Source organism: Macaca thibetana, chromosome 14, assembly GCF_024542745.1.
Source record: "Macaca thibetana thibetana isolate TM-01 chromosome 14, ASM2454274v1, whole genome shotgun sequence".
In the NCBI taxonomy this organism is placed as follows: domain Eukaryota; kingdom Metazoa; phylum Chordata; class Mammalia; order Primates; family Cercopithecidae; genus Macaca; species Macaca thibetana.
This window is the reverse complement of record NC_065591.1, coordinates 22143542-22169726: the sequence shown is the minus strand read 5'-3', so window position 1 is coordinate 22169726 and position 26185 is coordinate 22143542. Positions and strand designations below refer to the sequence as shown.

The 26185-nt window shown below is 39.2% G+C and overlaps 2 protein-coding genes and 1 long non-coding RNA gene across 7 annotated transcripts in view; 2 read left to right on the top strand and 1 right to left on the bottom strand.

Moving 5' to 3' along the window:
• API5 (apoptosis inhibitor 5) overlaps positions 1-16445 on the top strand; it is a 32464-nt gene extending 16019 nt beyond the window's left edge. For 2 of the 3 annotated variants that reach the window (XM_050758251.1, XM_050758254.1), the window contains exons 9-14: positions 770-951; positions 2029-2122; positions 2575-2631; positions 7201-7277; positions 7738-7874; positions 14335-16445. In XM_050758251.1, the coding sequence (XP_050614208.1) occupies positions 770-951; positions 2029-2122; positions 2575-2631; positions 7201-7277; positions 7738-7874; positions 14335-14417 (630 nt within the window). In that variant the 3' untranslated portion in view covers positions 14418-16445. The remainder of the gene's footprint in view (positions 1-769; positions 952-2028; positions 2123-2574; positions 2632-7200; positions 7278-7737; positions 7875-14334) is intronic. The other variant, XM_050758253.1, reaches the window with a different exon arrangement.
• Positions 7175-24600, bottom strand: LOC126935997 (uncharacterized). The gene is made up of 3 exons (XR_007719366.1): positions 24489-24600; positions 8161-8697; positions 7175-7255 (listed from the first exon to the last, which is right to left on the bottom strand). It is a non-coding gene; the product is annotated as an uncharacterized LOC126935997 (long non-coding RNA).
• TTC17 (tetratricopeptide repeat domain 17) overlaps positions 24579-26185 on the top strand; it is a 139481-nt gene continuing 137874 nt past the window's right edge. For 2 of the 3 annotated variants that reach the window (XM_050758249.1, XM_050758250.1), the window contains exon 1: positions 24579-24776. In XM_050758249.1, the coding sequence (XP_050614206.1) occupies positions 24618-24776 (159 nt within the window). In that variant the 5' untranslated portion in view covers positions 24579-24617. The remainder of the gene's footprint in view (positions 24777-26185) is intronic. The other variant, XM_050758248.1, reaches the window with a different exon arrangement.

The window sequence follows — 26185 nt, the reverse complement described above, 5'->3', positions numbered from 1 at the left end:
AAAGTCTAATTTACTATTAATTTCTAGATTACAAGAACCAGTTTTTGAAATTTCAGTTAAACAGTAATCCTAACAAGTATTGTTAGCTTCTTAGGCCACATGTTGTTGTCTACTTTGTTTTAATCTTGGTGTTTCTTATAATTAGGGAGAAAATAGGCTGTCTGATAAAATCATTAGCAGCATCACTGAGTGATTTTCTTATTTGATGTATTTGTATAATTAACACAGTGATAAGCATTAGGTCCTTAGCATGAATTGAGTCATCAACATCTGGTGCTCGTCCGGATGTAACTTACTGGGTTGTTACAGCACTGATACTGAATGCCATTGGCAGCACTTTGCTTGTAATGAGTCAGTACTTAATATGGACTAATGTTCAGAAAAGATATTTGTAGTAAGCATAGTATAGTCGTTAAGAGCATCAACATTTGATGTCAAACTTAGATTGAATTCTGGCTCTTTAGTTTATTAACTTTGTTACCATAGGAAGGTTACTCTCTCAGGGCATCGGTGCCTTTGTCTGTAAGTGCCTAATAAATATTAGCTACATTAATTTTCATTATTAATAATAGCAGCTGTAACAGGTTAATATGGAGCATTGACAGGCTAGAGCATTGATCCAGTAAGTAAAAAAGAAATCCAAGTATCTGGTTTTGGTAGTTTTTAATGCTCCATGTCTTAAAAACATGCACTATAATTCCCTGAATATCTGTTTATAATTCGAATATGTAGAGCAGATTGCAAACATCTGTATATTTTTCTCTCTTAGGAATACATGCCCCTCCCTCCAGAAGAAGCAGAAAATGGAGAGAATGCTGGTAATGAAGAACCCAAGCTACAGTTCAGTTATGTGGAATGTTTGTTGTACAGTTTTCACCAGTTGGGCCGAAAACTTCCAGATTTCTTAACAGCCAAACTGAATGCAGAAAAGCTCAAAGATTTCAAAATCAGGTGATATATGATTGAGGTGGCTCAATCCTTGGCAAAGGTGGTAGCTATCTTGAAGTTCCTTGGGTTTTGCTTTTGTTCTATGAGAGCTTTCTCCGTATCCTGCCTTACCCCAGTGGTACAGAATGGAGGGTTCAGATTACATGTTTGTCAACATGTGACAGAAGTGAGCCAGGCACGGTGGCTCACGTCTGTAGTCTCAGCATTTTGGGAGGCCAAGTCAGGAGGGTTGCTTGACGCCAGGAGTTTGAGACCAGCTGGGCAACATAGTAAGATCCTATCTCTATAAAAAATAACTTTAAAAAATTAGCAGAGCATGGTGACACACCAGTAGTCCCAGCTACTTGCAACACTGAGATGGGAGGCTCACTTGAGCCCAGGAGCTCGAGGTTACGGTGAGCTGCAGTCATGCCTCTGCACTCCTGTCTGGGCGATGAAATCATGTCTCTAAAAAAAGGAACAGTAAAAGCAAACTTGAAAAAAAAAAAAAAAAAAAAAAAGACAGAAATGACTTAACAAATCCATGGGGGAATAAAGGACTCTAGCTCTTCCTACTTGTTTTATGATCTTGAGCAGGTACCCTAACATCTCTTATTCTCCCCAAATTTTTCTCAGTTGTTAAATGATAATAGTACCTACCTCATAGAGTTGTGGGAATTTAATAAGACAGTGAATGTACAGCTTTTAGCACAGTGCCTGGCAAGTAGTAGGTATTAGTAAACTGTAGCTATGGTTATTAATAATATGTTAGTGTTACTGGAGAAGCAGCCCTGGAGAAGTCAATATAAGTAGTTTTCACAAAGACACCGCTTATTGAATTGTTCCATTAACAAATTCACATCTTAAATTTTGAAATGCTTGAGCCATTGTGTTACCTGTTACTATCCTCTACCATGTGGTAAGGCGGAAGTTTGATACTTGATGAAGCTCTTGATCAGAAGCAACTTAAAATTTTGTTCTTTAATTTATTGGTCATGTAGCCATTTCTGCACTTAGGATCATTTTGCTATAGTATAAGATTGAGTTTAAAAACAAAATTGAAGTGATGAATTGCTAATTAACAAATACGTTTTCATTTAGGCTGCAGTACTTTGCACGGGGCCTGCAAGTTTATATCAGACAACTTCGCTTAGCTCTCCAGGGTAAAACGGGTGAGGCCTTAAAAACAGAAGAGGTAAGAATACTGGCTCACATTTCATAAACTCCTAGCTCCATACCAAACTATATAGACTTGTGTTGGGAGTTTTTCATTTTCCCTTATCTCACGTAATTTAACAGTCTTCATCCCAGTCCTAATGAAATATTTTTAGATTTTCATTGTGTTCCTATAACTTAACCTGATTTATTTTAAAACAACTTCTATTTGTATGTGACCTTACTCATTTTTTAGGTACATTCTAACCTGTCAAGGGAACACAGATTATTTACTTTCTTTGCCACATCTAGATTTGTTTAGAGTCAAGCAATAGGAATACACATTATCTATAGATTTAAACCAAGGAATTATGTAAAGACCGTACAAGTGATTCTGATAGAGAAGTGTAATTACTCTAGTTCTGTGTCAGAATGGATTACGCCTCATAGAAATTATTGGCAGTTTGTCTTAATTTTCCTTTCCCTTTGCAGAACAAGATTAAAGTCGTTGCATTGAAAATAACAAACAATATCAATGTTTTAATCAAGGTAAGTCTGTAATACCAAGTGACATTTCTGCAGTTACCACAAAATCATACATTTATTTATTTTAAAGTTTTATATAAGATACTTCCAACAAAGGGAGGCTTGCAAACTTCTATCTCAAAGCATTGAAACAGATAGATACAGTCTAAGAAATTTCAGTGACTTAAGTTCTAGTGGTCTTAATGCTATTGGGTTCTTTTGAGTGGCCAGTAAATCCCTGTTTTGCTTACTCTTAAGAATGGACATGTAGTGTGTAGCACAATGAAATGTTTTCCTGTGTTTGTTTTTTTATAAACTTGACTATGTAATAAATTGAGAGCTTTCTGTACTGTAGGCTAGGGTATACCTTTCCATTAAGCCATAATTACTTTTCGATTCTCTTTACCCTTCCCAAGTATCTGCTAGCCTAAATAAAATAATAACCTGAGAGAACCAGAAAAAATCATAAGGTAGCCATCACTTATATCATACAATACAATTACAGCTTAATTGTATTGTGCCAGATGGGAAAAAGAAACAGTATTTGTAACACCTACAGCACGTAACCTGCCAGTAACAAAAATTGGGACTAGTATGCCTTAAAGCTAATGTAAAAATGATATGGAATAATTATAGTTGACCCTTGAATAATGAAGGGCTGAGGGATACCGACCCCATGCATACCTTTTGACTCCCCAAAACTTAACCACTGGCTGGTACAATGGTAGTGGGTTATCAGAACTTACTAACATTATTATCACCAAAATTGGTATACAACCCCCACCCCACTGCTAAATTTGACTGGCTTTATAAAAAATCATTTAAAAAAACTAATAGCTTTCTGTGGACAAGAAGCCTTACCAATAACATAGTTAATTAACACATTTTGTATATGTAGTATATACTGTATTACAATAAAGCTGCAGGAAAAGAAGTTTTATTATAAAGAAGAGAAGATAAGTGGAAGTGTATTATCACAAAGGTCTTCATCCTTGTTATGTTCACATTTAGTAGGTGGAGAAAGAGGAGGGGTTGGTCTTGTCTCGGGGTACCAGGCAAAAGAGGTAGAAGGAGAGGCAGGCACACTAGGTGTAACTTTTATTGGAAAGAATCTGCGTGTGAATGAGACCATGTAGTTCAAATTCAAGTTGTGCAAGGGTCAACTGCAGTTTGTGTCAGGAGAGAGAGGGAAGCATTTGAGAAAAAGCAGCTCTGATTAGATGTTGAGGAAGGAGTATCATAGTGCCAAGTAGAAAAGTGAAAAGGCATTAAACACAGAAGAGGTAAGAATATTATACTAATCTCCTAAGGAAATGTTTCCATTAGCTGCCATTTATTACAAATCTTAAATATAAGGAATTATTTTGCATAGTAAATTCATATATAAAAATGTGAGATTTGACTGTATTTGAACCGCTGATAAAAGTCTATGTTGAAGATACAATGTGTTAAGAACATTTTAAACTTAGCAAATGCTTATTACCTGTATGCAGATGAGAAAATGTTCTTTTCAGGAATCTGTAAGTTATCTAAAGGAAGGTATGGGGAAGAGAGATGAATAGGGTCCGAAACCTGTGTGTAGAGTGCTCTGTGAATATAGGAATAAAGTCAGTTTCTCCTGCTGTACTCACAATGCACTTCTAACACCAGATGGGTGGAGGTTATTCCCCATACATCAAGTAAGTAAATAGTTCTGCAGTGGATACTAGCTGTGTGTCCTCCAATTCAGTCCTGACACTATCTACCTAGAGGTAGCATCAGATTCCACATGTTGAGGGCCCAGTCCCACAAGACCACTTCTGATGATAGTTGCAAGCTACAAGTTGTTTTACCCATGCTTCTGATTGGCTGGCTATAAATGGGGGTTCCCACAATTTAACCAAACTTAAGCTGCTAGAGCAGCTTACAGAACTCAGGGGAACACTTACTTACGTTTACTGGTTTATTATAAAGGATACATATGAACAGCCAGATGAAGATACACATAGGGAGAGGTCTTGAAGGGTCCTGAGTGCAGGAGTTTCCATCCCCATGGAGTTGGGGCGTACTGCTCTCCCAGCACATGGATGTGTTCTTGTTCATATTCCGTCCTGGAACACCCAACCCCCCTCACTCTCATACACACACACACACACACACACACACACACACACACACAGTCCTTTTCTGTTTTTATGGAAGCTCCATTACATAGGCATGATTGATTAAATCATTGGCCATCAGTGATAGATAGACCTTTATTGGTGTTAAATCAGCCCCTCTCTCCTCCCTGGAGGTGGAGCTGGACTGAGTTCCAACCCTGAAAGTATGTGGTAGGTTCCCCAGGCAGTCACCTCCCCCATCCTGTGGTTATCTAGGGACTTTTCAAAAATCACCTTATTAATATAAACTCAGGTGTGATTGAAAGATGCTTGTTAAAAATAAAAGATTGTCTTTCACCTTTATTGCTCTGGAGCTTTTCAGGAAACAGTAACAAAGGGCCAAATGTTTTAGCAAAAGATAATCATATTGCTCTAGTCACTTAGGAAATTTCAAGAATTATTGGAGCTATAAGCCAGGAATCATGGACAGAAACCAAAATGCAGTCAATACAGTCCTTCTGTATCCAAGGGGGATTGGTTGCAGGCCCCCCTGGATACCAAAACCCTCAGATTAACCCTTATTAAATGGCATAGTATTTGCATATAACCTACACAAACCGTCCCCTATATTTTAAAGCATCTCTAGATTACTTATCATACTTAGCAACCTAAAATAATTAAAAGTCCCAGGGTCCAATCAAAAGAGTTTATTCAGGTACGAAGTATGAGATTGGCCATCTGCGAGCAGAATTACATCAAAGAATGCTGGTCAGTGCTCCTGGCATGGAGAAAAATGAGGATTGTTTATATGGGCAAAAACTGATACAGGCATAAACTGAGGTGCTAAAAAGAATGACATTTTCCATACAAAGGCTAACAGATAGATATATGATTGGCTACTATTGATTACACTCTAAAGGGATTAACATTTTATTGTAAAGAGGTAATAGTCACAGTGGTCTCTATCTCCCTCATTTAGTCTAGGTTTAAGTAAAGAGTAGACTCTGGTTCATGCAATCTCAACACAGAGGTCAGGAAGGCAACGGTCATGCATCAGAGAAGAAAACAGCCATGTTATGAGTCAGTTTCCAAGAGTTAACTTCTCCCCTTGGTGTAATACATTTGGGAGAACCTTAAATTTTATTTTTACATACCTAATACAGTACCTACACATCACTTCATTCTCAAAGATTCAGCATAGTAAATTCAAGTTTTGCTTTTTTATAATTTTATGCAATTTTTTAATGAGTATTTTCCATCCACAGTTGCTTGAATCCACAGATGCAGGAACCATGGACACAGTGGGCAAACTGTATATATCACATAATATCACAGGTGCCTTACCTGAAAATCTTGAAATGTTTTTAAGTAGGGTAGAAGTATGTGACATAAATTTTTTGTTTTAGGGAGAACATAGGTATGTTTTAATCCATCCTTGACATTTTTTGTAATCTTTACCTACCAGGCAGACTCATCTAATTTCATAACTTCATTTTTATTTTAATGAATCCCTAAACTATACACCATTTTCCTGTCGTCATCTGAGATTTAACATGTTTATAAGTGAAGATTTGCCCTTTCCTCTTCATGTGGTCCCTTTTTCAGTTAATATTATAATATGCAAAATCACTCCAGTTAGAAATCTCAAGCATTTTTTATTCAAAGCATGTTGCATTGGCCAATTCCCTACATTTATATAGTACACTGGACTTAAGTTTATATACCAGGGATGTTTTTTTATTAGTATACTCATTTTAACTGGGAGAAAAGTTTACTTTTATTTAATTTTACCTATGTACAAAAATCAAGGTAAAGCTGGTAAGAAGTATTACTAAGAATAAATGTGTTTAGCGGTTTATTCAGTTGTGAGGATATTATGAGGTTAGATTATTTGAATTCCAGGTTATTTTAACACATTCAGCAAACATTTGCATTCCTAGCACATTGATCATTCGGTATTTAAATCTTACAGGGTTTTTTTTGCCTTATTAATAATTCACAGATATTTCCTAGGGCAGGGGGAAACATGATTAGCCAGAGCTTTAGTGGTTTTTTGTTTGTTTTTACTTTACCTATGGTGCTGGCAGTAAAGCTTTAGATTTTTTTCTAATTTTGAACGACTTAAAAATTTGCAAAAGCACATGCAGATTGCACCATTGTATTTTCCTTAAAGCACCATGGTGACTGCATCTGTGCAAAAACAAACCAAAACAAAATTTATTTGCTGACTTTGTTTATTAAACTGGATAAATATTGATATATTTTATCCTGAAATGTATACTGACATTTAGAAAAAAATTAGCTACACTACAGTTTGTTATGTGCACAAAGTTATGTTAATGAGGTAATAGACGTGATTTGTAAACAAAATTGTTTCTGTTTAATTTTCTGTTGCAGTAAGCTCTGTCTCCTAAATTTAATCTTTAAGATCTGTCTTGGTTTCCAACCCTCACCACCACTCCCTGCCACCAACAAATACATTAGAATTCTTGTCTGATTTTTGTCTCTCCAGGATCTCTTCCACATTCCTCCTTCTTATAAGAGCACAGTAACACTATCCTGGAAACCTGTACAAAAGGTTGAGATTGGGTAAGAAATATATTTAAAAGAGATTTGAGTATTATCAAAACTTAATTCAGTAGTTACATTTACTGTTCAAAAGGGTGCAGTGTTAAATGATTCATATAAAAAGCTGCTTTCAATATTTGTAAAATAAACTGGTGGGAGGCAACCCTGGAACTTTCGGCCTTACTTGTATTCCTGTAACAAAACGATTTTTTTCTGACACGTTTTGTAAAGTGAGTCACTTGCATGTAAGTCTATGAAGCTACATATTTCAGATTATTTTAAAGCCTTGTAAATGCCTTCTGACATTGTCTGCATAACCAAACTATGGTTAATTTGATGACATCAAATGTTAATTCCTTTTTTCTGATGAGATTATCCTCTTTAGGATGTCTTTCATAACTGATATGCTAAATTATAAATGTATTGATAGATTTTGGCATAATAGAATGTTTTTTAATTGCTGTTCTTCCTATTGTTACAGGCAAAAGAGAGCCAGTGAAGATACAACTTCAGGTTCACCACCCAAGAAATCTTCAGCAGGACCAAAAAGAGATGCCAGGCAGATTTATAACCCTCCCAGTGGGAAATATAGCAGCAATTTGGGCAACTTTAATTATGGTGAGCGTTTCCGTTTGGGTACAAGCAATATGGGAGATTAGGCAGAAATTGTGTTGTACTTTATTTTAATTAGTAATTATTTACAGTGTCATGGTTCTATCCGATGACTTTTCTGAATTAGCTTGGAGAACTAGGGCTGTTGAGGAAACGATTTATCCCATTCCTCTCTCATTCACCCTTGTGGGCTCACTGTATTGAGCATGCAACATTAAACAGTAAGCACTTAAAGAAAAATACGCCCCTTGTATTCAGAGGAACCAACAGAAACAAAAGAAGTTGACCGAACCATTCTTTCCATGCTTTCCCAGTTGCAGCTTCAAGGCAAGGCATTCTGTGCATTCTGCCTCAGGGATGGGTATAGCTTCTGAGAGATAATAGTATGAATGCTCTTTCTTGGACGTTGTCAGCTTGCTGCCTATACTCCCATCTCCTGTAGCTAGTTGAAAAGAAGTCACAGAAGTGGAGTCAGATGTTCAGGCATCATCTAGCAAGGAAGATGTGTTCTATTGCAGTCTCTCCCTCTACCCAGAATGCAATCCTCCTATAAGTGCTTCCTATTCCCCTTTAGCCATTAGAGCCAGGAGAGCTTCATACCAGTCCATCCTCTCCCATGGCTATTGAATCAAAAGTAAAGTTTATCTCTCATTAGCTTATTTCCTCATGGATCTTTTTTTTAAAAGAATGGAGAGAAATATCAGGTCAGTTCCTTACCTTGCTTAAGAAGACAAAGTTTAGGCAGGCATGGTAGCTCACAACTGTAAACCCAACGCTTTGGGGAGGCCGAGGTGGGAGGATCACTTGAGCCCAAGAGTTTGAGGCCAGCCTGGGGAAACAAAGCAAGACCCCATTTCTACAAAAAATTTAAAAATTAGCTGGGTATGGTGGCACGCACTTGTAGTCCCAGCTACTCAGGAGGCAAGAGGCAGGAGGATCGCTGAAGCCCAGGAGCCAAAGCTGCTGTAAGCTATGATGGTGCCACTGCACTCCAGCCTGCGTGACCAAGCAAGACCCTGTCTCTTAAAATTTAAAAAAAAAAAAGTAGATTCTGAACCATACCTGTAATTTTGTTTCCAAGGTGAGATAATTGTAACAGTAAATTACTTCTGTAACAGTTGAATTCTTCTAGTGTTTGAGTAAACAGATTATAGAAAGCCAATTTTAGACTGAAATATGAACCCCTCCCCTCCAGACTCTGAGACATCTTTAAGGATGATCACTGAAATCTTTTACTTACGTAACAGTATGTAAATGTGCATCTCCTTGCCTCTTATCTGAAAATGAGGTAACAGCTTTTACAGCCTTCTAATAACAATATTTGTGAAAGTATTTTGTAAGGGGAAAGGATTCTCTGTTACTTGGTTGAATCACATTGTTCTCTGTCACTTGTATGATTTAATGTGTCTAACAGTACCGTTCTTAAAATCAACAGTTATCTCACATACTGGGAGAATGTGGCTTTAATGAGAGTAATCAAGAGCTGTGGCAATATAAGAATTGTACTCCTTTTTATTGGGCAAGTCAATTTGATTTTACATGAGGATTCTATTGTGTGAAATTCATTGCCTGCTCAATAGTGAGAATCAGGTGATATAATGCTTGTGGAAAAAGAATGTCAAAAATCTGACACTTTAGATTGTATACAATGTTTTTTAAAAAGAAACAAAAAAAACTGTCAATGTGAAAAACATAAGCAAAGTTTTACTCAAGACAAAAATCCAGGAGTCACTACTTCAGTTATTCCCAGTCTTCAAAATAACAGAAGGGCAAAGCAAAGTAAACATGCAAAAGCAAACTAAAATCTGACTCTTCTTATTGGAAAGAACAATGAATTTCTGCAATTATTTTACATTTGAGAATTTAATGTGATCAGGTCATCGGTATTCTCACAACAAAATTTGAAGCATTTGCTTGACTTTATTTCACCTATTGAAATGAAAGTAGTTCTCAGTATCCAAGTTTATTGCTTTACTAACCAGTATCTCTGTTTTTTGCTTTACAAACATGGTATTGGTTCTCACAAATTAGTTCAACTTCCCAGTGCATTCATAAACATATACCCACGTTTAGTTTTCCTTCCAGTGCACAAAGTTCCCCAGTAACCTAAAAGTACTAAATGTTCTACATTTTGTGACTTGTGTTCTTTACTTTTTGGAATATAAAAATAATACTTAAAGTTTAATTTAAACTGAGTTAAATTAAACTGAGCAGTGAGTTAAAAAAAAATGTAAGCTTGAAACCATTGAAAAGATCATGAAAATGCAGAAGTATTTTTAGGATGAAGCTCTTCAAAAAGAAGAAAATTTGGTGAATCTCTGTACTATAGAAATGGCTGTATCAATTGGAGGTAAAAAAGCATTAGCCAATATAGAAAAGATAACTACGTCAAATAGTACCTTCATACAGTGTATTTAATTTCCTCATTAGGTACAGCTGAATAGAGTGTAATCCAAATTCATACTAAAATTGAAAGAGTGGATTGTAGTAGTCTTTTAGCTTAAAGCTAATAATGGTATCTATGACAGTGTTAAGTGTGTTGGTGTGAATAATGAGTATGGTAGGGTGAAATGTGCAGGCATCTGCACAGGTGGCTGTAAGTCTGAACAGTCAAAAATGTAGAAGTCATGGCCCACAAAAGGCTACTGCACTACTTTAATGCCCCCATAGTTACTGCGTCTGTCTCTGGGAGCTTCTTGCCCTTGGAGAAACCACCTCTGATTTTCTGAATGTGTTCACTAGAATAATAAACATAATGATTTCATTTTCAAATGGTTTGCATACTAATCAACTTGTAAAAATGTGTCATGGCATAAGAAGGTGATTTTGAATCGGACCCATTCTATTATGCAGATAAATATTAGCCAAATCGGGGAAAGGTCCAGTGAGTTTCCTGTCTTAGAATTGAATTACTTTTCTTTCTGCAGAAAGGGGGGTAAAAAAAGACATCAAGACATCGCCCTAATAAGACATAATGGCAAAATAATTTATTGCAATATTGACTGAAAAGGTATTTTTCAAGCCTCCAAGATTGTGGATCAAAAATAGCAAAACCAAGCTCTCTCTATTGCTGCTAACAAGATTGCTATAATGAGGAAGTTTAGAAGTTAATGAAAAGATTTGATCTCATTTACATATGATTAAAAGTCCAGCCTTGCTGATAACTTCAATCAGTTTTCTTCACGGGGACGACACCTTTGTGGCTCTAAAAGTGACTGACCAATGGATCAGAGAGACTTGTTCTACTGTATAACACAAGTGACTTGATTTTTCAGCAAAAGATATGCTTAGTTTATATCAGTAGCTGAAACACACTCAGATGCACATACACACATAGCACCTTTTTGGCAGTACTTTGAGAAGCTTATGTAGCTGGTAAAGCAGTGAAAAAAACTCAGCATTTAGATCTACATTTGTGTGAGTCCAGTTGCGTGAAATACTGTGATCAAAACAAAAATTGCATATTTATTGCATTCAGAGGGACATTTTTTAGTCTAACCTGATTTTCGAAATTGATAATTTATTTTTCATAGTTATATAAGTTACCTTTAGTAATGATAGACAATAAAATAAAGAACTAAGAAGTTGTTACCGAAGTCATAGCCAGAGCAGGTAGACAAGAGAAAGAAATAAAGGCCATCCAAACTGGAAAGAAGTCAAATTGTTTCTCTTTGCAGACGACATGATGTTATATATATATTTAAAAAAAAAAAAAAAAAAAAACTAAAGATTCTACCAAAAAACTCATAGAACTGATAAATTTAGAAAAGTTAGAAGATACAAAATTAGTATACAAAAATCAGTAGCATTTCTATGCATGAACAATGAACTAGCCGAAAAAGAAATCAAGGTAATCCCATTTATAATAGCTATGAAAAAAAATCTAGGAATAAATTAACCAAGAATGGAAAAGGTTTCTTCCTTTTTTTTTTTTTTTTTTTTTTTTTTTTTTTTTTTTTTTTTTTAAACAGAGTCTCACTCTGTCGCCCAGGCTGGAGTGCAGTGGCGCCATCTCGGCGCACTGCAAGCTCCGCCTCCCGGGTTCAGGCCATTCGCCTGCTTCAGCCTCCTGAGTAGCTGGGATTACAGGTGCCCGCCACCACGCCCGGCTAATTTTTTGTATTTTTAGTAGAGACAGGGTTTCACCGTGTTAGCCAGAATAGTCTCGATCTCCTGATCTCATGATCCACCCGCCTTGGCCTCCCCAAAGTGCTGGGATTACAGGCGTGAGCCACTGCGCTCAGCCTGGAAGAGGTTTCTATACAAGGAAAACTATAAAACACTGATGAGAGAAATGGAAGGGGATACAAACAAATTGAAAGACACTCCATACTCATCAACTAGAGGAATCAATATATTTTAAATGACCATGCTACCCAAAGTGATCTCCAGATTCAATACAACTTCTATCAAAATAACAATGACATTCTTCAGGGAAATTGCCACCAAAAAAAATTCTGAAAATTTATATAGACCCATAAGACCCCAAATAGCCAAAGCAATCCTGAGCAAAAAGAACAGAGCTGGATTTATCACACTACCAGATCTCAAAATATAAATCAAAGATGTAGTAACCAAACGGCATGATACTGGCATAAAAGTAGATACAGACCAATGGAACAGAACAGAGAACCAGAAAGCCAACTGATTTTTTACAAAGGCAGCAAGAACACTCATTGGAAGGACAAAAAAAAGGGATAGTCTCTTCAATAAATCGTGCTGAGAAAACTGGGTATCCATATGCAGAAGAATGAAACTAGATCCCCACCTCCCACCCTGTACAAAAATCAACTCAAAATGGATCAAAGACCTAAATGTAAGACCTAAAACAATAAAACTACCATAAGAGAAAACAGGAGAAGCACTTCAGGACATTGGTTTGGGAAAAGATTTTAAGACTAAGACCTAAAGGCACAGGCAACAAAAACATAAACCAGTGGGATCATACCAAATTAAAAAGCTTCTGTGCAGCAAAGGAAACCATCAGCAGTGAAAAGACAACTTACAGAATGGGAGAAAATATTTGTAACCTCCTCATCCAACAGAGGATTAATATTCAGAATATAGAAGATATTCAAACATCTTAATAGCAAAACAAATGTAGATTTAAAATGGGCAAATGATCTGAACAGACATTTCTCAAAAGAAGACATACAAATGGCCAATGTATGAAAAAATTCTAAACATTACTAAGCATCAGGGTAATGCATATCAAAACCACAATGAGGAAGTTTGGAAGTTCAGTGAAGAGATTTCTCATTTACATATTTAATCATATGTAAATCATGTAAATATGATTAAAAGTCAGACATTTGCACCCCCATGTTCATTGTAGCACTATTCATTGGCCAAGATGTGGAATCAACCCAGAATCAACAGGTGCATCCGCAGATGAATGGATAAACAAGATGTGGTATTATACACAATGGGATACTATCCAGCCATAAAAAAAAAAAAAAAAAGTCCTTTCATTTGCAGCAACATGGAAGGAACTGGAGGACTTTATAGTAGGTGAAATAAGCCAGCAATGGAAAATTAATGCATGTTCTCACTTGTGGAAGTTTTAAAAAGTTAATCCTATAGAAGTAAAAAGTAGGATAGCACATACTATAGGCTGAGAAGATAGGGGGAAGGAAGGGATAGGGAGAGATTTGAGGGAGAATGCAAAATAACATAGGAATAAGTCTTAGTGTTCTGTACCACTATAGCATGACTATATATACTTTCAAATAGGATAATGAATGTTCCCAACACAAAGAAATTATAGGTGTTTGAGATGATGGATATGCTTGTTACCCTGAGCTGATAACTATACATTCTTTGTACCAAAATATGCTACCCCATGAATATGTAGAATTATTATTTGTGAATTTGAAGAATTAAGTTTTTTAAAAAGTGTACAGGCAGGGCATAGTGGCTCACACCTGTAGTCCCAGCATTGAGGCAGGACGATCGATCCCTTGAAGCCCGCAATTTGAGATCCACCTGGCAACATAATGAGACCCCATCGCTACAAAAAGAAAGAAAGAAAGAAAAAAAAAAAAACGTGGTGTGCATCTGTAGACCTAGCTACTGGGGAGTCTGAGGCAGAAAGATCACTAGTCCAGTTCAGTGTTATGGTGAACTGAACTGTGAACGCACCACTGCACTCAAGCCTGAACAACACAGCAAGACCCTCCAAAAAAAAGTGTAGTTATCATAACATCACCTTGAAACGACTTTGTTACTGGGATACATTTAATTAAGCAACTATCACAAATGTAGTTGGTACCTTGCCTTATGTACTTCAGTATATATGTTGCTCTTGTTTTATAGGCAGGCTAAATTTGTAGATGGAACAGCAGAATATTAGTTCTGTTCTTATAGGGCCTACTGCTGTATTCAGAGTTATGAGCTACATTTCTTCTGCGTTTGCTGTACCATGAAATCCTAAGCAAGACCTAAACCCTTGTTCGCTTTTTCGTAGAGCAGAGAGGAGCCTTCAGGGGAAGTAGAGGTGGCCGAGGTTGGGGCACACGAGGAAATCGTAGTCGGGGAAGACTCTACTGAATAAGACATCAGCATTCTTCAGCATTGTCATGAGCTTAATATACTTAAATTCTACTACTCATTGGATTGCCGGGGATGTCCCTTTAAACAGACTGCTGCCTTCAGCTAAAAACTTAATGTTCTTTATACCTTTGTATGTATGATCTACTTTTGTAACAGACCATGGTTGTGTCCAAGGTAAAACCACAGTGATATTTTTGGATGCTTTGTCTGCAATCTTGACTTGTTTTTGCAGTATCATTATTCAGACTTCAACTTGTGAATCTTTTACTTTTAAACATCTTGATAATTTGTTGTTGAGAGCTGTTCATTCTAAAATGTAATGAAATTCAGTCTAGTTCTGCTGATAAAGATCATCAGTTTTGAAAGGTTACTGATTTTCCTCTTCCCTCTTAGTTTTTTGCCCAATATATGGAGAAGAGTAATGGTCAATCTTAACATTTTGTTTTAATTGTTTAATAAAGCTGCTGGGCAGTGGTGCAGCATTCCTACCTAGTGTCATAAAAGCAAAATACTTACATAGCTTTCTTAAAATATAGGAATGACATTACATTTTTAGGAGAAAGTAAGTTGCTTTGCACTGCTTACTTAATTCTTTTCCATATATTGTGATACAAACTTTTGAATATGGAATCTTACTATTTGAATAGAAATGTGTATGTATAATATACATACATACATAAGCATATATGTGTGTGTGTGTGTGTGTATATATATATATGCATGCTGTGAAACTTGACTACACAACATAAATCACTTTTTAAATTCCAGGAACGGGTAGTCTGACACGGTGATTATCCTTTTGAGGCTGAATCCGTTAACTTGTTATTTAGGTTTTTACTCCCACTAGCAAGGGATTCTAAGTCAGTTGCACTTACATGATTATTGTTATTTAAAACTAAAAATAAAGACTGCATTTTCAAAGATAAATTGGAGTTGCTATTGGTGAAATACAACCAAAATACTGAATTTGATGTACATACAGGTTTCTACAGGAAGAGATAGTATAATTTAGAATTTGGAGATTTAATAACCAGGGCTACCCAGAAAAAGTGACTTGATAACATGGTACCAATAAGTAAGGGATGCTCTCTCGGTTTGCTTTTGCCACTTTCAAGATTTTAACTTCTCAGGTTATTAATCAAAATTATTGTATAAGTTAGCCAATAGAATTTTTAGGTTAAAACAACAGACAGATGGGGGGTTTGTGGAGTGTTTAATGTCATGGGCATTTTTAGTAGCATAGACCCTTTGTTCTGCATTTGAATGTTTTGTATATTTTTGTTTCACAGTTAATCTTCCCTCCCCAAGTTTGCTATTCAAATCAGCTGCCTAAATGACATTTCTAGTAGTCTGATGTATTTTTTTGAGGAATAGTTTGTGATTCCAATGCAGGTGTCTTCATTACCATTACCTCTACACTGCAGAGGAGGCAAAACTCCTTTATTAGAATTACTGCACATGTGTATGGGGAAAATAGTTTTGAAAGACTAGAATGATACAAGTGAGCAAAAGTTGGTCAGCTTGGCTATGGAGTGGTGGCAATAATCTCTAAACATTCCTAAAGACCATGAGCTGAACCTAAACTCCCTTGGAATCTGAACAAAGGAATATAAAATTGCCATTTGAAAACGACCAGCTAATCTGGACCTCAGAGATAGATCAGCCAGTGGCCCAAAGCCATTTCAAGTACAGAAATTGTATTGAGACTACAACTAAATAAATTTGAACATTAAGTATAATTTTACCACTTTTCCTCTTTATAAGCATATTTGTAAACTCAAAACTGCACAGAAGTGACTTTACTTTCTCAAGTTTGATACTGAGTTGACTGTTCACTTATCCCTCACCCTTCCCCTTCCCTTTCCTAAGGCAATAGTGCACAAGTTAGGTTATTTTTGCTTCCGAATTTGAATGAAAAACTTAATGCCATGGATTTTTTTTTCTTTTGCAAGACACCTGTTTATCACCTTGTTTAAATGTAAATGTCCCCTTATGCTTTTGAAATAAATTTCCTTTTGTAATTTTGTTTTGTGTCTTGATGTGTTATAATTATGGTAACTTCAGATTCTTGGATATTCATTAACACTTATTGATTGCTTCTACTGTGCCAATAGGCTGAAAATATAAAGATGGACAAGAACTGCTCTCTACCTTCAAGGAGTTCAGTCTTTATTGTTTTTTTTTTTTTTTTTTGAGACAGAGCCTTGCTTTGTCGCCCAGGCTGGAGTACAGTGGCACGATCTTGGCTCACTGCAAGCTCCACCTCCCGGGTTCATGCCATTCTCCTGCCTCAGCCTCCCAAGTAGCTGGGACTACAGGTGCCCACCACCACACCTGGCTAATTTTTTGTATTTTTAGTAGAGACGGGATTTCACTGTGTTAGCCAGGATGGTCTCGATCTCCTGACCACGTGATCCGCCCGCCTTGGCCTCCCAAAGTGCTGGGATTATAGGCGTGAGCCACCATGCTCAGCCTATAAGGAGTTCAGTCATCAATTTGGTAAATTATCTTTAATTTTGATCCTTCAAAGTTCTGATTTGAATTTATTTTTAGGAGCTAATATAACCTGAAAAAAAGAATTTGTGTGTGTGTTTTTTAACCAAAGCAAAACATTAGATAATTGACGAATCATCATTAAATAAATCATTTCTATCTTCAGATAATGTGCAAAGCAAGTTGGAACTTAGTAATTTAACTGCCAGGCTTTATGAAAGTGTTCCTGAAGTAGCAACAAGGATGGTTGTGAGTGTGGGAAAGTCAGATTTTAAGTGGATCAGGATAAGGTGATCACATCCAGGCCTACAGCTTTTTTTTTTTTTTGAGACAGAGTTTCGCTCTTGTCGCCCAGGCTGGAGTGCAGTGGTGTGATCTCGGCTCACAGCAACCACCACCTCCCAGATTCAAGCGATTCTCCTGCCTCAGCCTCCCAAGTAGCTGGGATTATTGGTGTCTGCCACCAAGCCCAGCTAGTTTTTTGTATTTTTAGCAGAGATGGGGTTTCACCGTGTTGGTGAGGCTGGTCTCGAACTCCCGACATCAGGTGATCCACCAGCCTCGGCCTCCCAAAGTGCTGGGATTACAGGCATGAGCCACCATGCCTGGTCTTCCAGGCCTATAGCTAAGGAATGCCAAATTTGTATCCCCATTATTTCTTGCCTGGAGTTTCATAATAACCTCCTAATTGATCTCCCTGCTGTTATGCTTAACTCTCTACAATCTGCTCGAAACACAGCAGCAAAGAGACATCTAATTTTCTGCCAGAAATTGTTCACTGGCTCCCCATTTCAAAATAATAATCAAAAACATTACCATGGCTTTTAATTCTGACCTCAGCTGCTATTCTTACCCTTGTTCACTCTGCCTCAGCCAGTTAGCTTCATGCAGGCCAAAGACATCCTCCTGCCTTACAGCCCTTGCATTAGCTAGCTGTCCCCTCTAGTCACTGTTCCTTATATCCACACATCTAACTCCTTTTTCACGTCCTCGAAGCTAACCTCAATCCTATCTGTCCCCTACTGCTAGAATATAATGTGGCTAAAATGCAACAAAAGTAAAGATTTTTGCATGTTGTTGATTCATAATCCCAAACATCCAGAACAGTGTTTTGTACATAGTAAGCTTTCAGCTCTTAGTAAGTTGAAGGCACTGTTTTAAGCCTAGAGGATATAGTAGTGAACAAAACAGGCAAACTCATGGAATTTACATACTCTTATGCAGATCCTGACAAACTTAAGCCTGTACCAGAGTAGTAAGTGCTATAAGGATACTGAAGCATTCTATTGTGCTTCAGCTAGTATAGAAAGAATGGTCAGAAAAAAGCCTCTGAGTGATTGATTTGAGCTGAGACCTGGATAATGATACCAAGCCAGCCTCGTGAAGACCTCAAGGAAAAGCATTTGAGATCAAGGCAACAAAATCTGCAGGACTCCTGGCTTTTAAGAATGTGCCAAGCTGTGCTAGAGAATGGGCTATCTCCAAGTTCTAAGATTCCTAACCTTGACCTCAGAAGTCCTAAATTCATCCACTACTACAATAGTGAACTGCTTTCAGTAACTGACAGTTAACACCATGCTCTTTCTAACATTAGGGCATTTTCCCTCTGGAAAATCATGGTTCCTTGATTCTGCCCATTTATCTGGCTGATTCAGGTCTGAATAAATTTGACCCTCCTTGGGATGCCTTTCCTCTCAAGTTGGTTACAGGACCACCTATTATGTGCTTCCTCAGTAGGTGGGTAAAAGACAGCAGGAGAGAGATCATTGTAATCAGTGTGATGGAAACTAAAGCTAATATAAAATCTAACGTATCAATAAAAACCTAAGATGACTATCTTGCTATCCTCAGAGCAGCCCTAGTGTCACTGTGAGTTTGAATCCTTGGTCTCATCCGTGGTAGCCCTCATACTTCAGACTCCCTGATCTATTTGACAAATGATTTCTAAATGAAATTACTATATTAGGTATCCTCTACCTCCCTTTAAAAAATCCTCTTCACTCACTGTGCATATTGATGTTGAGGAGTTACACAAGTAAAGCCCTCTTGCTATAACCAGGCTCCTTTCCAACCTGTTCCCCCCGACCCTGCTTCCCATCAATTCAAAATTGCTCTTAAAGACTTAATTATATGTAGTAGGATGCCAATAATTCCATTCCTACTCAAACATGCTGCTGCTTCTATCAAGATGAGTCTGTTTCCATCCACACTTGAATTTGGGCTAAGCTTGTTACTTTCCTTAATCAGAAGAATGCATAAGTGATGCTTTGCCACTTCTGGGGCCTTGACCCTCTGACAGCCTGGCAGCTTCCTTTTATTCTTTCAGCACCCTGAGCTACCCTGTAAGAAGCCTGTGTAACTACCTTGTCTGAGAGAGGCCCAGCTACCCCCAGCCATTTCAATCACTCCAACTAAAGCACCAGACGTGTTGGAGCCAGTTTGGAACATTTCAGCCTCAGCTGAGCTCCTAGTTGAATGCAGCCTTAAGAGTGACCCCAGCTAACACCAGGAGTTGGCAGAAGAACCACCCAGCTGAGACCAACAAACTGAAAAATAATAAATCATGTTTTAAGAATTAAAATTTAAACCTCTAAGACTTATGTTGGTTTTATTATAAAGCAAAAGATAACAGAATGTAAGCCAGAGTGTTACCCTCCTCCCTAGGAGTATTTATATCTTAAATATTTTCTCTAAGGAATAGGCAGTATGTAAATCCTTTGCAATTTTCAGGTAAGGTGGCCCAAGGGAAGAAGTTAATCCAGAAAGATCATTCATTCTATCAACAGAATGAATTCTAATTAATAACTTCAAGAATTCTATGATTTATAGTGATAGTAAATAAAAGACCTATTTGCTAAAATATGTTCAAAGACTAAATTACATGCAGTTAGGGGCTTGCCTATCATTTGTTGAACTAAGAATTGAATCACAATTTGGGATATCAGCAATTTTGTCAACTGCCATCCTGTATTTCTGTAAGTTTCATCTAAGGAAAAGTATAATGAAAAAAGAAACATCAGAAAAACAGAATAAAAGAACGGGGACAAGTGATCTGGATGTAGAAAATTAGTAGGAACAATTTTATTTAGGTTAAGATGTTTAACTGTTTTATTCACACAAAATGGGAATGCTACATTTGGGGGAGCTAAAAACCTGTAACTATTTTGTACAGAAGCTCCAAGGAAGATAAAAATGTTAGTATAGGAAATGCTTCCTGCCCTCAGTTGCTAGTGTAGGTAAAGAATTGCAAGATGACACGTCCCTGGATGGCCTTGGCCATGCCAACTCTTCCCCCACTTGCTTGCAATTTTCAGGCAGAATGTACTGAGAATGCAACATTCTGAGATAAGGAGGAAGCTTCCAGAACAACCTGGGCCGTGTCCTCATTTTTCCTAAAACAGGATGTTCTGCAACACTTGTACTCAGCAATCTCAGTCATATCCAGGGTATAAAACCCAAAGTGTTTTTGGAGTCCCTCATCTGTGCTGCAACATGGGGTATATGCAGATGAGGCTCTATCTATCTGCCCAGGGCAGCTTTCCTGAGCCATGGGATCAGCTAACCATGGATCCTCCATTTCTGTGTATCTTTGCTGCCTATTCGTAAAAAATTTGCTTTGCCTGACTTACTGTTTGAGTGTTCTGTCTCACCATATTAGAACTAAGAACTTTTGCAAGAACCACTGAAGTTTGGGTGTTCAAAGTTTATAAAATAATATCACACAGCAGCATAGTATTGTCATGTTACTGCTACAGAATTCAGAGGCAGCAAACAAGTTGACAGACATTTTTGCAGGCTAGGATTTCAACTGTATCTTAAATAGATTTGAGAAAGCAGCATGAGGAAAGGATTTTAGGCAGGGAACAGGAGCAAAAGTATGTCTAAATTAGTCTGTGATACTTAAAACAGTTCAGTGAAAGACTAGAAGAATGGTACTTGGCAGTCAGGATCTGTGGTAGGCAAAATTCTAAGATGATCCCCAATGGTCCTTAACCTCATAAAATCTCCCCTACATATATTAAAACATCATGTTGTACACTAAATATATACAGTTTTTGTCTATTTCACCTTAATAGAGTAGAAAAGGGGGAAATTTCCTAACTTGACTGTGTGGGGAAAACATGAATACGATATCACTCCTGTGATTATAGGTTTGGATGTGCTTAGGGCCCACCAAAACTCATGTTGAAATTTGGTACCCAATGTGGCACTGTTGGGAGATGGGGAGGTTTCTGGGGGTGGATCTGTCATGAACAGATTAATGCCCTCACGGTGGGGCAGGGTGCAGGGGTGAGTTCTTGCTGTCTCAGGAATGAATTAGTTCTCATGAGCGTGGGTTGTTAAAGAGTTTGGCTTTCTTGATTTCTCTCTCTTGCTGCTTCTCTTAACATGTGATCTCTATGCACACCCACTCCCCTTCTGCTTTCCTCCCTAAGTGGAAGCAGTGTGAGGCCCTTACCAGATGCAGCTGCCCAATCTTGGACTTTTCAGCCACCAGAATCATAAGCCAATTAAACCTCTTTTCTTTATAAATTGCCCAGCTTTAGGTATTCTGTTATAACAACGCAAAATGGACTAAGATAATGTTATATGGCAAACAAAATTTTTGCAGACGGCATTAAAGTTACTAACCAGTTGATCTGAGGTTAATAAAAAGGGATATTATTCAGATAGACCTTATCAACTCACATGAGCCCTTTAAGTCTGGGCTTAGAGATAGAGGAATTCAAGAGATTTCAGCAGTGGAAATATTCTCCTGCTTGCCTTCAAGGAATAACTGCCATTGTGAGAGCCACATGGCAGAAAATTGTGGGTAGCCTCAGTGTTTGTTAATGGCCACAATCAGCAGCCAGTAACAAAATGGAGCCCTCAGTCCTACATTCGCAATACATTGAATTCTGCCATGGACTTGAAGAATGAGCTTGACTGAGGACCCCCAAGCCTTAGATGAGATTGAAGCCTTAATATGAGCCTTGTGACACTGAGCAGAGAACTCAGTCACACCACACCAGAAGACTCTTGCCCCAAGGAAACTGTCAGATAATGTGTTAAGCTAAGTTTGTGGCAATTGTTACACAGCATTAGAAAACTAATACAGGATCTCAAAAGATAAGAGTTATCTACAGAAAATAGGTAGGTGGTATAATAAAGCTATAGAAGCTGTAATTCCACCCCGTTAGAGGTTAACTTGTGAAGGTCGACGAAATTACTGATAGCAAAATATGTGATGCTGGGGACTTTCTCAAATTCCTCACTATCCTTCATTCATTTTCAGGTTCTCAGATCTAGAGTCAGGTGGCTCTGAGTCCAAACCTGAGCTCTACCACTTAGCAATACGATCTTGGCCAACTTACTTAACTAGCCAGAGCTCGGTAAGTTGTGATGATTAATAGGAACTATGCATGTACAGGACCCAGCATGTATTAAACACTCAAGAAATGTTAGATGATGATGATGATGTCAGCTTTATACACAAGAAAGAGGGTTGACCTCTATGCCCCCAAAGTAAGATGCTGAGACCAAAGGGATTCCATCATTTGCCACTTCTCTATTTTAAAATTCTGAGGCTGGGCGCGGTGGCTCACGCCTGTAATCCCAGCACTCTGGGAGGCCAAGGAGGGCGGCGGATCACGAGGTCAGGAGATCGAGACCATCCTGGCTAACACAGTGAAACCCCGTCTCTACTAAAAAATACAAACAATTAGCCGGGCGTAGCGGCGGGCGCCTGTAGTCCCAGCTACTCGGGAGGCTGAGGCAGGAGAATGGCGTGAACCCGGGAGGCGGAGCTTGCAGTGAACCAAGATCGTGCCACTGCACTCCAGCACTCCAGCCTGGGCGACAGAGCGAGACTCCGTCTCAAAAAAATAAACAAACAATAAAATAAAATTCTGAAACACTCCCTGTTGCCTATGTCTAAACTCTAAGAAAGAAATTCTTACAACATGCCACTGACTTCACCTTTTCTTTTCTTGAGACGGATTCTCGCTCTGTTTCCCAGGCTGGAGTGCAGTGGTGTGATCTCGGCTCACTGCAATCCCCTCCTCCTAGTGTTCAAGCAATTCTCTGCCTCAGCCTCCTGAGTAGCTGGGATTACAGGCGCCCACCACCACGCCCGGCTAATTTTTGTATTTTTAGTAGAGACAGGGTTTCACCATCTTGGCCAGGTCGAACTCCTGACCTCGTGATCCACCCACCTCGGCCTCCCAAACTGCTGGGATTACAGGCGTGAGCCACCGAGCCCGGCTGACTTCACCTTTTCACTTATTATTCTGCCTGAACCAGTACCTGAGCTCCAAGCCTTTTTTCACCTGGTTGGTTGCTCTCTCCTGTACATATGCCTTCATACACCCCCATTATCCTGTATTTTAATTGTTAGCCTGCCAATAATATCTCACTATATTGCACACTGCTCAATGGTGACATTTCCAAACCCAGAGACTATCAGAGTACCAGGCAAAAAGCAAATAAGCCATATATTTTTAATGAAATGAATGTTCAGTCTTCAGGTCTTTAAGTAAAGCTGTTCCTGGAATGAAGAAAAAACAACAACATGAAAAAACCAATGCTGTGGTTGTTTCTATATTTCTATAGTGTGGTATTTAAACACTTAGCAATTGCTCTCCCGCATACACTTGTGTAGGGAAGCGGTTAAACAATATTTTCATCCTTCTTTTCCCAAGGAGAAAACCAAAAGCATACCAATCTTAAATAACAAACACAGAGGACAATCTTGAAAGACCTAAAATGACCTATCTAGCAAGAAGCTGGCAGCCAAGCTTGTCATCTGCCTGCCTGCTGGTTCACTAGAGGGAAGTGGGTCTCAAACTTTAATATGTATACCAGTCACCTGAGGCTGTTGCTAAAATGTAGTCTGATTCGGCAGGTCGCAGGGGAGAGGGAGAAGAGCCGATAATGTGCATGTCTAAAAGCTCCCAGGTGATGCCAATGCTTCTGGTCTCCAGACCTAGACCTCTAGCTTAGACGTGTGCTGACCAGTACTGTAGGCACATGCGGCTATCTATGACTAGATAAGCTGTCAGTGTAAAATACCGATTTCCAACACTTACTGGAAAAAAAAAAAAAAGGAAACTACCTCAATGATGTGTACCGACCACATTGAATTTATATTTTGTGTATTTTGAGCTAAATAAAATGTACTAGTAGGATTACTTCCCTCTATATTTTACATTGCACACGTGGCTCGCATTACCGGACAGCGGTGCGCTAGACTAACAACCGTCTCCATTCTGAAGCTTCCAGTATTGTGAGACTTTAAGAAGAAAAGCAACACCTCTCTTCCCATAGGTGGTTCGAAAGCACACCTTTTGTTCCCCAACTATTTACCAGAAATAAAATGAAAAATCAAAGATTTAAAAAACAACAAAACTGACTCCTCTCACTTCTGCTTAAGCTCCACCTAAGCCACTGCTTTTCTCTCCTTCCGGTTCCCACGCTCCGAGATCGAACCACCCACAGAAAAACAATAACTAAAAAGTGGTCTCCATCCCTGAAGCCAAGCTGGGAGAAGAGCCGAATGTCGCGCTTCCTGGCCGCCCAAACCCAGGAGGAGGAAACCTGATAATCAGCGAGCGACGCCTCTCGACTCCTCCTCCTGCTCCTCCTCCAGCGCCGACCTTTCCAAGATGGCAGGCGCCGGAGACTAGCTTCCGCTTCCGGTGTGAGTGGCCCGGCCGGGGGGGCAAGATGGCGGTGGCAGTAGGGGTCCGTGGCCGGTACGAGCTGCCGCCTTGCTCCGGCCCAGGCTGGCTCCTCAGCCTTTCAACCTTGCTGAGTGTGGCGGCACGAGGGGCCTTCGCCACCACGCACTGGGTCGTCACGGAGGACGGGAAGATCCAGCAGCAGGTAGCGGCCGGGGCGTCCCTCTTCGCCCGTGCCCGCCCTCGCCCCGGGGGGATTCCCCTGCTTGGCCCCTGGCTGTTGGGCTCCGCGCGGCCCCGCCCCCAGCCTACCTTCACACTGTGGTGGCACCGCGACCCCGGCCTCCCTGCATTCGGACTAGGCACTTCCCGCTCCCCACTTGTCTCCTGGTCCTCGTTTGGCCGCCTGGAAGTTCTCACCCTTCCACCTCGCGGGTCGCGCGCCGCGTGGGGAAGAGTCGCCCAGCTGCGGGGGACGGGCCCTACGGACCGTTTTTTGGCTCGGGGTTTAGAAATCACAGATTTCAGGATTCCTGCCTTTGGTGCTTCTCGGGCTCACGCGTCACCGGCCCTCCCCGAGGAAATAGAAAGCAGGTGGCAGCGCCAGGGTGTGCGCGAGTCCCAGGGTGTGTGACAGCTTCTGCACCCCTAGCCTGTGGACCATTCATGCTGCTCCCCTAGTCTCGTCTACCACATGGTGGATTTCGTTTCTGGCTGTGTTGGTTTCAGCTTGTACCGTTACTTAGGTCAGCAGTGGCTCATTAGAAACAGTATAGAAACACTCCCCTTCCCAAAGAATGCTTGAAGATGCCGCTGGTGGCGTTGCCTGCATCTTTTCAGCTGTTACTGCCCTCGTTTCCCAGTGTACTTTGCTTTGTTTCTTTACCTAGTTCCTGTGACCCAGCCTCGCATAGAGGATATGCGATTTCCTGGATTCTTGTATGCCTGAACTAATTCCTCAGAGGCGAGACTGCTTTTCTTATATAACTTTATGATTGCCTGCATTTTGTAAATGCTGCTGATGCCTAAGGAGTGTGTACGTGTGTGTTCCGCTACAGAATCTTGGTAAACTTACTGACTTCGAACACTGGAGAACAATCTTGAAGTGTCTAGCAAACATACAGAAAGTGAAGTGTGTGCCCCATGCAGTGTAGCCCACTGATCTAAAACGTTTTAACTAGTGTGGTGGGAAATTACTGGTCCTTTGGGTTGTGTGTCATGAATCATGATAGGAGCACATTGCAACGTTTAAGGTGAGGTTTACCCTTAGATTTGCTGTGTAATGTAATGGCAAATTCTATCTCAAATATAATAAGTAAATTAAATATAATTAAAAATCCGCCTAGGTGTTCATGAGTGTTTTTCAGCATATCTGAGAAAAGACCGTCTTCCTATTGGGTAACATTTTCTATGTGACATACATAAAGAACAGTTTCATTTTCATTGCCATACTAGCTGAGAGTTTAAATATATGTGTATGTGTTTCAGAAACCCAAGAAAACACTGTAAGTCCATATGTGAGTGCTGGTTGCTTCCACCCTTCTTTGTTTCCTGATGGTGGTTTTCCGTGAGGTCTTTATGAAGGGAGACGTGGAATTAAGTCACTCCTGCTGC